The sequence below is a fragment of the Anomaloglossus baeobatrachus genome, chromosome 3, assembly GCF_048569485.1.
Source record: "Anomaloglossus baeobatrachus isolate aAnoBae1 chromosome 3, aAnoBae1.hap1, whole genome shotgun sequence".
NCBI classification, from domain to species: Eukaryota; Metazoa; Chordata; class Amphibia; order Anura; family Aromobatidae; genus Anomaloglossus; species Anomaloglossus baeobatrachus.
The window spans coordinates 1,628,147-1,640,448 of record NC_134355.1 but is presented as its reverse complement, the minus strand read 5'-3'; the positions used below and the strand labels follow the sequence as shown (position 1 = coordinate 1,640,448).

At 49.3% G+C, this 12,302-nt stretch overlaps 1 protein-coding gene across 3 annotated transcripts in view; it reads left to right on the top strand.

Annotated features, from left to right (window-relative positions):
* Window positions 1-12,302, top strand: part of LOC142295850 (cullin-9-like) — a 143,057-nt gene that overhangs the window by 93,350 nt on the left and 37,405 nt on the right. For all 3 annotated transcript variants that reach the window (XM_075338932.1, XM_075338934.1, XM_075338933.1), the window contains exons 7-11: window positions 1,244-1,577; window positions 2,453-2,600; window positions 4,027-4,234; window positions 4,305-4,495; window positions 4,574-4,794. In XM_075338932.1, coding sequence (XP_075195047.1) covers window positions 1,244-1,577; window positions 2,453-2,600; window positions 4,027-4,234; window positions 4,305-4,495; window positions 4,574-4,794 — 1,102 coding nt within the window. The remainder of the gene's footprint in view (window positions 1-1,243; window positions 1,578-2,452; window positions 2,601-4,026; window positions 4,235-4,304; window positions 4,496-4,573; window positions 4,795-12,302) is intronic.

Below are 12,302 nucleotides of genomic sequence, written 5' to 3'. Positions count from 1 at the left end.
GCTTGAGCACAAAGTGGGGAAAACTTGCGTTTGCGCAGGGCTGCTGTATAATAATAATTTTATTCATTTATATAGCGCTATTAATTCTGCAGCGCTTTACATACATTGGCACCACCCCATTACTCACTGCCACCCTTACGCGGCACGAGACCAGGGTGGTATCCTGGAGCTGGGCTGACCCAAAATTATCTGGAGACCCCTCCAGCTCTGGGATTGACTCAGGCTCTTCAACCTCACCTGCCATTACCTCTAGGGGAGAGCTGTCAGAATTGCGCTCTGTCCCTATATTGGTGACCCCTATGGCAGGTATCCCTGAATCGTCATCTTCGGGTTCAGGTCCCGGATAAACCATTACCTTGGGAGGGCTACGTTGCTTTTCCCATAGAGTCCAGAACAAGGGCAAGTCTCTCCCAAATAGCTGCATAGGGAAGCATTTTAATTACTCCTACCTCATGAAGCATTTCTCCGCATGGTGTAGAAAGGGTGACCATTTCTGTAGAGTACTCTTTGACTTCACCATGAATGCAAAGAACCCCCACCTTTTGTTCTGTGGGGTTCAGTCCTGAGATTAGAGAGGCATGGACGAAAGTCACTAGTTTTCCTGAGTTAAAGAGCGCCTCCACCAGGTGCCCGTTTACATGTACCTGACACACAGGAGTCTCCCCATTGGTAGCAACAGTCTGCTGTACATACAATCTGGGCATACAACGATATACGTCGAGAACAGTAATTAGGTTCAGATGTTAGTGGGCACTGAGCAGCCATATGCCCCAGCTCTTGGCACCGCCAGCGCATAACAGTGGAAACAACCCTGCTCCGTGCATTTGATTTAGGGGAAACAGGATTCCAGACATCCTTAGTCCGGGGTACACTCTCGGCAGGGGCACGGGATGGAACAAGTCCAGCAGAGGGCCGGGTACCTTTCACGGTCTCGGGTTGTTGTGGGACGACTGGCTGCATGGAATGACCCAGTGTCTCAGACTAAATCAAGCTCACCAACTGATCTAGGTTACCTGGATCCCCTTGCCCCACCCAACGTTGAATGGCGACCGGCAAGGTTCACACAAACCTGTCCACCACCACCCGCTCTATCATCTGGTGTGTGTGTGTGTGTGTGTGTGTGTGTGTGTGTTATATAGATATATAATTCTATTTTACTCCAGGGGAGTACTACAGGTCACACGGACATAGCAGAGCACCCGTCACCTGCTGCCATCGCCCTATTCATTTCCCTCTGTTGCAGGATCTTCTCGCTCTCCACGAGATAACGGTCACTACAAGTGCAGCGCAGGAAATTGTCCAGCACCTGTGTGAGCACTGTCCTCGCTGCCTCCTCGCTGACCTGCAGAACTCACACCTCTACACACGGTTCTGTCCATCTGCACAATCCACAGAACCTTGCAGACCTGGAGCCTATTCTGGTGTCATGGTCGGAGATGTGAAGATGAGCACGTCATCCACAACCAGCTCGCAGAGTCCTGCAGAGACAGAGGATGGAAAGTCTGACCTCCAGATCCTAAACACCCTGCTTCTACTGGAAGGACTACAACTCTCATCTGCTGAGGAGAGCATGGCAGGTGAGTCCACAGGAGGGCATTGTCATTCTACCTAGCTAGATGTGTCAGCAAATGGCTGTGTGTGGTGGCTGCTCACCTTGTGTTGTCTGTGTATGATGGATGCACACCTCATGTAGCTTTTCTATTGATCACCTGGTGCCTCCTTCCCCTCCCTGGTGCCGCGTCTTTGTCGCACTGGTGCCGCCTCTTTGCTTCCCCCTCCCTGGTGCCACCTCTCTGCCTCCCCTCCCTGGTGTCGCCTCTTTCCCCTCCCTGGTGCCGCCTCTTTGCTTCCCCTCCCTGGTGCCGCCTCTTTGCTTCCCCTCCCTGGTGTCGCCTCTTTGCTTCCCCTCCCTGGTGTCGCCTCTTTGCTTCCCCTCCCTGGTGTCGCCTCTTTGCTTCCCCTCCCTGGTGTCGCCTCTTTGCTTCCCCTCCCTGGTGCCGCCTCTTTGCTTCCCCTCCCTGGTGCCGCCTCTTTGCTTCCCCTCCCTGGTGTCGCCTCTTTGCTTCCCCTCCCTGGTGCCGCCTCTTTGCTTCCCCCTCCCTGGTGCCGCCTCTTTGCTTCCCCTCCCTGGTGCCGCGTCTTTGTCGCACTGGTGCCGCCTCTTTGCTTCCCCTATCTGGTGTCGCCTCTTTGCTTCCCCTCCCTGGTGCCGCCTCTTTGCTTCCCCCTCCCTGGTGCCGCCTCTTTGCTTCCCCTCCCTGGTGCCGCCTCTTTCCCCTCCCCGGTGTCATAGTCTCCTTGCTCCCCCACCTGGTGCCGCCTCCTTGACCTGCGGTGCGACTCCTGCTGTGCCTCCTTCTACTCCGTTCATGCTATGTTTTCAATCAGTGCCTCCTTGTCCTCTAGTACCTTCTCCCAGCTATAACATGGTTGTCTTATCCCCTTTCTTTAGGAGCCAGCAATGAGGAGAAGGCGGATATCAGGAGGTCGCTGGAGAGCTGCCGGGCTCTTGTACACCATGACCCCTGTGCTCCTGCCCGGACCATGACGCAGGGGAGGCCCGGTGTTGGAGGGAGCTCTGCAGAAGACTGCACACTAGGGTAAGACCATGTAACCCGCAGTCAGGTGATGGTCGCTGTAGTTCAGGGTGGAGTCACATATTGATTGGTAATGAGCTTTCTGCTTTAACCCCTTCCTGGTATCTCCAGTACATTAATGACACAGGCCGGCCGCGGGATCGAGGATCCGTTTTGGGAGCTGTTGTGCACTGGGCACCTATTCTAATAGCTGCAGTCGAGATAACAATATAAATATTAATAATAATGGCATCAATATGAGCGCCCGTTGGCTCGCGGTGATACCATTTTGGGGTACTTATCGGTTTCTATGGCAGCCATGGGCCTACACAGCATCGGGCTCCCCCTTTTACCAATATAAAAAGAAGGAAATTTCTGAAAAACAATAGTTTTGTATCTCCACAACCGCAAAAGTCTGCTTTAGTGTACGGGAGAAATATTTTCACCTTTGTATAAATGCCGTAAAGAGAAAAAAATCAAACAGCCAAATTTCTGATACTCACAAGCCATCACATAGCGCCATCAACGACAGAATAAAAACCTTCCGGGCTCTGGAGTACGGTGACAAAAAACTAACTTTAGTGGCTTCAAAACTTCACAACTTTGTAAAAATAGCATGATTCTCAGGTCAGTTTTATTATCAGTCCATGTTTACCGCACGTGGACACCGAAGGCACAAGACCCGAAAAAACTCCACACGGAGGGCACAAGACCCGAAAAAACTCCACACGGAGGGCACAAGACCCGAAAAAACTCCACACGGAGGGCACAAGACCCGAAAAAACTCCACACGGAGGGCACAAGACCCGAAAAAACTCCACACGGAGGGCACAAGACCCGAAAAAACTCCACACGGAGGGCACAAGACCCGGAAAAAACTCCACACGGAGGGCACGAGACCCGAAAACTCCACACGGAAGGCACGAGGCCCAAGAAACTCCACACGGAAGGCACGAGGCCCGAGAAACTCCACACGGAGGGCACAAGACCCGAAAAAACTCCACACGGAGGGGACAAGGCCAGCGAAAACTTCACAAAGTCCCATTTATACAAATTATTTATAAAGTATATTGAATGGAGTCATTCAAAACTACAATTCCTCTCACCAAAACAAATCCTCACAGCAGTGTCGATGGAAAAGTAAAACGTTAGGTGACTTAGGCCGGAGTTCCACTTGTGCATGACTCGCGCGAGGCTCACTCGGATCACCCGGCACAGCCTGACGCTCTCTGGGCATGAACTTCTCAGCTGCATAGAAATACATTGCGCCGTGCCGGGTGATGCGATTCGAGACTCGCGAGTCATACGCAAGTGGAACTCCGGCCTCCGAAGAAGAGCATTTAAAACTAAAGGGCAAAAATGAATATTGGAAATGGTGGGAAGGGGCTAAAGCATTCAGTGATGCCCTGTCCGGAGTGGAGAAATTAAGGTCATGCTCTTTTGCTTTCAGTGAGAAGATGGTGAAGGTGTTGGTGGAGATGTTGGCATCTCAGATGAAGGAGAAGCTTGTGGTAGTCTCCTGCCTGCAGCTCACCTATGTAATCATATCCAAGTATGACTGGCGGGTGCTGTTTGCCACGGAGGGCGGGGTGCGTGCGGTGCTGGGCTGTATGCAGGAGCACCAGTCCTCGCCTGCTGTCCAGCATATTGGCCTGGCGGTGAGTACTGTCCCCACCCTTTGTGCCTAGCTGTGTAGCTGCCATCTTGGAACCTGTGCTTTCCTGACAGGTCCTGAAGGTGCTGACTGGTGTGGGAAGCTGTGACCTGCAAGCAAGCGCCCGACGCTACACCCTGAACCCCGGAGATGCCCAGATGATGAAAGAAATCTTCTCCAGCATCGGCTCAGCCGCCACTGGAAGCTCCACCAATCTACTGCGGGCGATCCCGGGTGCCATCTGCAAGCTGCAGGGCACAGAAGGGTATTGTTCAGATCAGCAGCACCTTCACTCCTCAGTTTTGCCTGGTTCCCTATCTTATCAAGGCAGTCTGCTTTTCAGGTGCTTCACTGCCGTGTACAATGGGCTTCTGGTTATCCGAATGTTGACTGAGAACCATGAAGCTCTGTCTGAACAGCTGTCTAGAGGTGAGCTGCCTGCCGTCCTTCAGAGCGTCAGCGGAGACAGCAACTCCATGTTCAGCCGCTTGGACGTCTTTATGAAGAAGCAGCTCTGTGACTTCTTAAAGAACAACCAGGAAAAAAATGGCACCGATACCGAAGGTATGAATGCTATATTATGTTCCATGTCATGTCTTATGCCACATACAGCTCCATCTCCTCTTGTGCCACTTCCTACTGCTCATCACCTTCTGCTGGAATGCCATCTTTACCTCCTTTGCTGCCGCTGACTCTCCTAGCTAGAGTCCGATGGGCCCCAGTGCAAAGTTTGGGCCAGGGCCCCCCCCCCACCTGCATGTTGGTCTGGTCAGAAGTATGGGCCATTGTAGTACTCTAAATTCTATAGACGTGTGAGTTGCCCCCCTTCCTCCTTCATTATATAGTAATGTTCCCCATCCTAGTATATATGTCTCCATCCTGGTATGTCTCCCATCCTAGGCCCCATCCTGGTATGTAGGTGTCCTATCCTGGTATATATCTTCCCCATCCTAGGCCCCATCCTGGTATTTTTGTCCCCTTCCTAGTATATATGTCCCCATTCTGGTATATATGTCCTTATCCTGGGCTCCTTCCTTGTATATATGTCCCCTGTCCTGGTATATTTGTCCCCCTTTCTAGTATATATGTCCCCATCCTGGTGTGTATATATGTTCTTATCCTGGGCCTCTTCCTGGTATATACAAGGGCATCTCAATAAATTAAAATATCATCAAAAAATTAATTTTGTTTCAGTAATTAAATATAAAAAGGTAAACACATCTATTATACAGAGTCATTACACACAGTGATATATTTCAAGTGTTAATTTCTGTTAATGTTGATGATTATGGCTTACACGTGTGTGTGTGTGTGTGTGTGCGCGTGTGTGTGTGTGTGTGTGTGTGTAATAAATATATATATATATTACCGTATTTTTCGCTTTATTAGACGCACCTGATTATAAGACGCACCCCCAAATTTGGTGAAGGAAAAGAGGAGAATTTTTTTTTTCTCTTAAATGTTAAATGGGGTCTGTCTTATAATGCCAGTGTCCGTCTAACAAATCATATAGGGTATATGTCCCTATGGCCCCCTTATATTGAATATAGCCCCCTATGGCTGGCACACGTCCCCTATGGCTGGCACACGTCCCCTATGGCTGGCACACGTCCCCTATGGCTGGCACACGTCCCCTATGGCTGGCACACGTCCATTTGTGTTTTTTGATATGGCCCCCTATGGATGACACACCTCCCCCTGTGCTGCCCATGGCCCCCTATGGATATGACACATCTCCCCCTGTGCTGCCCATGGCCCCCTATGGATGGCACACATCCCCCTGTGTTTGATATGCCCCCCCATGCTGCTGTAAAATAAAACACTCTTTCCTTACCTTCTCCAGCGCTGTAATCTCGGTGTCTCCCTCCGTGCTGCTGAGCTCCTGCACTTCCTGGTTCCCGGTCATGTGATCGGCACAGCAGAATATCATCTCTGCGTGCCTGATCACAGCGGCAGCAGAGAGACCGGGAGATCAGCACTGGAGTGGGCAGCAGCATGGAGGCCATATCTAACACAGGGGGGCATGAGCCATCAAAGGGGGGCGCCGGCAGATATAATATGTGCCGCTCCCCCAGCCCGTTACTGCGGTGCGGTTTCAGCACCACGGTGATGGACAGCGGCAGCGCATATTATATGAGCGGGATCATGAGATCTCCTGCTGCCTCCTGCAGCTTTCACCAGCCCCCAGCAGCGCTCCAGAGCTGCCCCCACCTCCCCTGAACCCTGTAGTGTGTGTGTGTGTGTGTGTGTGTGTGTGTGTGTATAATATATATGTATATGTATATGTATATGTAATATATATATATATATATATATATATATATATATATATGTATAATATATATATATGTATATGTATAATATATATGTATAATATATATATATGTATATATATATATGTGTGTATATATATATATATATATATATATATATATATATATATATATATAATATAACAATGTAGAAAACCTATAGCCAGCTCACCATAAAGGAGTCCCTCTTGATACAATGGTCGGTGTTCACCTTATATTCTGCAGAGATCCAGGCAGGGAATGTGCCCAAACAAATAGAAATGTAGGAGAATTGGGATCCAGCAAAAGGATGAAATTTTACCAGAATTTTAAAAACTTCTTTATTAATCCATTGAGTCATATAAAAGTATGAGGAACTCCAATCAATAAATAGCACTCCAGCAAGGGACTACATGTTTCAGCACTATGTGCCTTCTTCACGGTCCTACTTAAACTGAGCTCCAACACTGACCATATAACACTGACCATATAACACTGACCATATAACACTGACCATATAACACTGACCATATAACACTGACCATATACCACTGACCATATACCACTGACCATATACCACTGACCATATAACACTGACCATATAACACTGACCATATACCACTGACCATATACCACTGACCATATACCACTGACCATATACCACTGACCATATACCACTGACCATATAACACTGACCATATACCACTGACCATATACCACTGACCATATAACACTGACCATATAACACTGACCATATAACACTGACCATATACCACTGACCATATACCACTGACCATATACCACTGACCATATAACACTGACCATATAACACTGACCATATAACACTGACCATATAACACTGACCATATAACACTGACCATATACCACTGACCATATACCACTGACCATATACCACTGACCATATACCACTGACCATATACCACTGACCATATACCACTGACCATATACCACTGACCATATAACACTGACCATATACCACTGACCATATACCACTGACCATATACCACTGACCATATACCACTGACCATATACCACTGACCATATACCACTGACCATATACCACTGACCATATACCACTGACCATATACCACTGACCATATACCACTGACCATATAACACTGACCATATACCACTGACCATATAACACTGACCATATAACACTGACATATTATCAAATGTATAAAACATGTTCAATATATGTATGTTTCTAGCAATATTCTTGAACTGAGTCTCAACCATCTACGCAGATGTTTTTAATTGTCCTGTTCCACTGCTTTTAATTGTTATTTGAATATGTTCCACAAAGGAGGATATATTGTCAGTGTTATATGGTCAGTGTTATATGGTCAGTGTTATATGGTCAGTGTTATATGGTCAGTGTTATATGGTCAGTGTTATATGGTCAGTGTTATATGGTCAGTGTTATATGGTCAGTGTTATATGGTCAGTGTTATATGGTCAGTGTTATATGGTCAGTGTTATATGGTCAGTGGTATATGGTCAGTGGTATATGGTCAGTGGTATATGGTCAGTGGTATATGGTCAGTGGTATATGGTCAGTGGTATATGGTCAGTGGTATATGGTCAGTGTTGGAGCTCAGTTCAAGTAGGACTGTGAAGAAGGCACATAGTGCTGAAACATGTAGTCCCTTGCTGGAGTGCTATTTATTGATTGGAGTTCCTCATACTTTTATATGACTCAATGGATTAATAAATATATATATATATATATATATATATATATATATATATATATATATATATATATATATATATATATATTTATATATTATCTCCCGATCCTATTCTTGGTATGTATGTTCTTCTCTTGAGCCCACTCCTGATTGTACATGTTCTCAGCCTGGGCCCCTTTCTGTCTCTAGCACATAAAAGGAAAAAAAAACTACCCTTGCCTTCTCTTTGCTCCCTTGCCCGCGGTGTCCTTCTGTGTAGTCAGTGCATGGTGGCTGGCAGCTGGTATCAGAGTGTGCACCATGGCGCATGACGTTACTATCATGCGCCCCCAGTCACAGTACCTCTGACATCGGGAAACTGCTGGAAGCTTGTATTGCAGCACAGGGATCTGACCAGTCTCTGTGGTGCAATGCATTTCAGCTGGATGTGAACCGTTTAACGCACATCCAGCTGAAGCACTCGCTGGGGTTGGCGGGCCCCCTACTCCCTCTGTTACTGTGATTGTTACGCCCCTGCTCCCCAGTGCCTGCTCCTTCTTTTCTACTTTTTCCTCCTCCTATGACTCTTCCTCCTACTGCTCCTCCCGTGCCTCCACCTGCTTTGCCTTCCCCTGAGTCTTCTCCTACACCTCCTATTCACCACCTGCAACCATTTCCTCCTCTTACTCATTACCCCTTGTTCTTCGTGTTCATAATTCCCTCTTCCTCTCCTGAGCTTTGCTTCCCGAGGGTCGCCCCTGTGCTTCCCGAGGGTCGCCCCTGTGCTTCCCGAGGGTCGCCCCTGTGCTTCCCGAGGGTCGCCCCTGTGCTTCCCGAAAGCTGCCTTCCCCGCCCCCCCGTTCATTATGATTCTCACACGTACGGTGCAGAGTGTAGTGTATCTACCTCCAGGCACAGGAAACCTACAGAAATAAGAGTGGTGCCTCTCCCAATGCCCCCTGTGGTTTCCTGTTCCTGGGAGAAGATGCCTACAGATCCTGTGTCTTACCTGAGGAGATTTCTGCAGAGGAAACATCGAGGAGGGTTGCATCTGGGAACCCCACGTGAGTCCGGTGCTCGCTGGCACCTGTAATTAGGGAAGATGCGAGCATGGGCCAGCGTCCTGCTGTCTGGGCCTCCCTGTCCAGATTCTCCCTGCGGATGTCTGCCATGAGATGGTTCCCTGGCGGCTTCTCCAGATTGCTGGTCTGGGCCAGCATCCTGCTGTCTGGGCCTCCCTGTCCAGATTCTCCCTGCGGATGTCTGCCATGAGATCGTTCCCCGGCGGCTTCTCCAGATTGATGGTCTGGGCCAGCGTCCTGCTGTCTGGGCCTCCCTGTCCAGATTCTCCCTGCGGATGTCTGCCATGAGATCGTTCCCCGGCGGCTTCTCCAGATTGATTGTCTGGGCCAGCGTCCTGCTGTCTGGGCCTCCCTGTCCAGATTCTCCCTGCGGATGTCTGCCATGAGATTGTTCCCCGGCGGCTTCTCCAGATTGATTGTCTGGGCCAGCGTCCTGCTGTCTGGGCCTCCCTGTCCAGATTCTCCCTGCGGATGTCTGCCATGAGATCGTTCCCCGGCGGCTTCTCCAGATTGATGGTCTGGGCCAGCGTCCTGCTGTCTGGGCCTCCCTGTCCAGATTCTCCCTGCGGATGTCTGCCATGAGATCGTTCCCCGGCGGCTTCTCCAGATTGATTGTCTGGGCCAGCGTCCTGCTGTCTGGGCCTCCCTGTCCAGATTCTCCCTGCGGATGTCTGCCATGAGATGGTTCCCTGGCGGCTTCTGCAGATTGATGGTCTGGGCCAGCGTCCTGCTGTCTGGGCCTCCCTGTCCAGATTCTCCCTGCGGATGTCTGCCATGAGATGGTTCCCTGGCGGCTTCTGCAGATTGATGGTCTGGGCCAGCGTCCTGCTGTCTGGGCCTCCCTGTCCAGATTCTCCCTGCGGATGTCTGCCATGAGATGGTTCCCTGGCGGCTTCTGCAGATTGATGGTCTGGGCCAGCATCCTGCTGTCTGGGCCTCCCTGTCCAGATTCTCCCTGCGGATGTCTGCCATGAGATGGTTCCCTGGCGGCTTCTCCAGATTGATGGTCTGGGCCAGCATCCTGCTGTCTGGGCCTCCCTGTCCAGATTCTCCCTGCGGATGTCTGCCATGAGATGGTTCCCTGGCGGCTTCTCCAGATTGCTGGTCTGGGCCAGCATCCTGCTGTCTGGGCCTCCCTGTCCAGATTCTCCCTGCGGATGTCTGCCATGAGATGGTTCCCCGGCGGCTTCTGCAGATTGATGGTCTGGGCCAGGAGGGCTGAATGGCTGAGCGAGTGCACACTGCTCGTGTGCGCATGGTCCCTGGGCTATTTCCACATTTGGAGTAAGCTGGATGTGATTTCACATGTCGGGGGTGCGGTATCCTGACAGAAAAATACACTGCGCCACAGAGAACATATATAAAAGGTCAGTTCCTTTTCATTGATGGCAATCAAGGTTTCAGTGAGTTACGTCAGAGGTGCATAATGGAGAACCCTACAGTGCCCAGAGGCAATGCAGAAGATCCAAAGCCTCCTCCTAGCGCAGTAGTTCGGGGCTCAGGATGGGTGAGTGCTTCCTTTATCATACTGGTGGTATTATTATCATTAATATTTTAGGCCAGTAAGGTGGTATCAAAGACCAAAAATAAAGAAATTGAGGGACATACCAATGTCTTCGTTCCGCATCTCTCTTGTGCCAAAAATCGTTCCAAAAATTATAGCTGAGATGACCTTTTACAATCAGGATATGTCACACAGGTGCCTAGCAGGGTTACCTAGTACCTGGTAAACCCCCAGAAGATGTAACAACACACAGGGGTCACGATACAACGGCGGTCCCTACCACTAAGGAGAGAGGTATGGGGGCACCCCCTGAACTCATCTCAAACTGATTCCCGAGCTCCCGAGCGTTCCTATACAGGTTATTGCAACCTATCACCAAGCCGGATACCTTAGGCCCTCAGCTAACCTTACACTCACTCTGACTAGTGAGTAGGCCAACGAGATCACTAGACTTGCCACTACAATACAGAAACACAAGGGTAGGAAAACAGACAGGGGAAATAGACATGCAAGTAATACACTGCAGGCGGCTTCATTGCAGCAAACCCCACTGCTGCACACAACAAGACACTTATTCCAGAGCTCGCTCCTTCCAAGGTGGACCACATGGAAATGAGGAAACCGCGTCTATCACAGACATCAGCTGATCTTAAATAGTGAAAGGGAGTGAGAAAAGAGGGACGCCTGAGATTGGAAGCTGCAGCCAGCAGCCAAGCAGGAAAGTGTGCTTAACCCTTACAGCATTACAAGCAATAAATCTTATCAAATTACCGTAGTGAACCTGCAAGGAGCTGCGACCTTCTGACACCAGATTCACCCGGGGTCTCCTCCGAGCAAGATGCACTCATAACATCTTCCTTGTTTGGACGACTTTCTGATGGCGTCTGCGCAGTCCCTTCTTGATTTTTTCCTAATCAAACAGGTTCTTCCAATTTTAACAAGTCTATGTCGGATGACAATCAAGGACAAATCAAAAACAATAGAGCTTTCTGAGGTTCAGGTCTCTTTAGGGATCTGTTTAGATTCAGTCCGCCAACGCTGGTTTGTTCCACGGCACAAAATTGTAAAAATCAGGTGGAAAATCAATAGTTAAGTGCGGTGAAAGATCTCGGTAAGAGAAGCAACGTCCCCACACGGCTCCCTAACTGCTACAATACCGGCCAAGAACGTCGCTCCAAGAACGTCGCTCCAAGAACGTCAGACAAATTATTTTTTTTTTTGAGTTGTCACAGGCGTGAGTCAGGGTGAGTGGGCTGTGGATCAAGAGATTTTCAGCCAATTCTGTGCGGACCAGTGAAAACTAGAAATAGATCTATTTGCAACCAGAAAGAATCGATAGGTTGGAGTTGTTGGGGGTTTTTTTTCACTAGACTTAAGAGAATCCTCGGACGGGGTAGACGAGCTCCTAGAAAGGTGGAAGTTTCAGTTGGCCTATGCCTTTCCTCCATTTCCTCTGATTCCAATAGTCCAGAAGAAGATACGAGAGGAAAGAGCCAGGGTC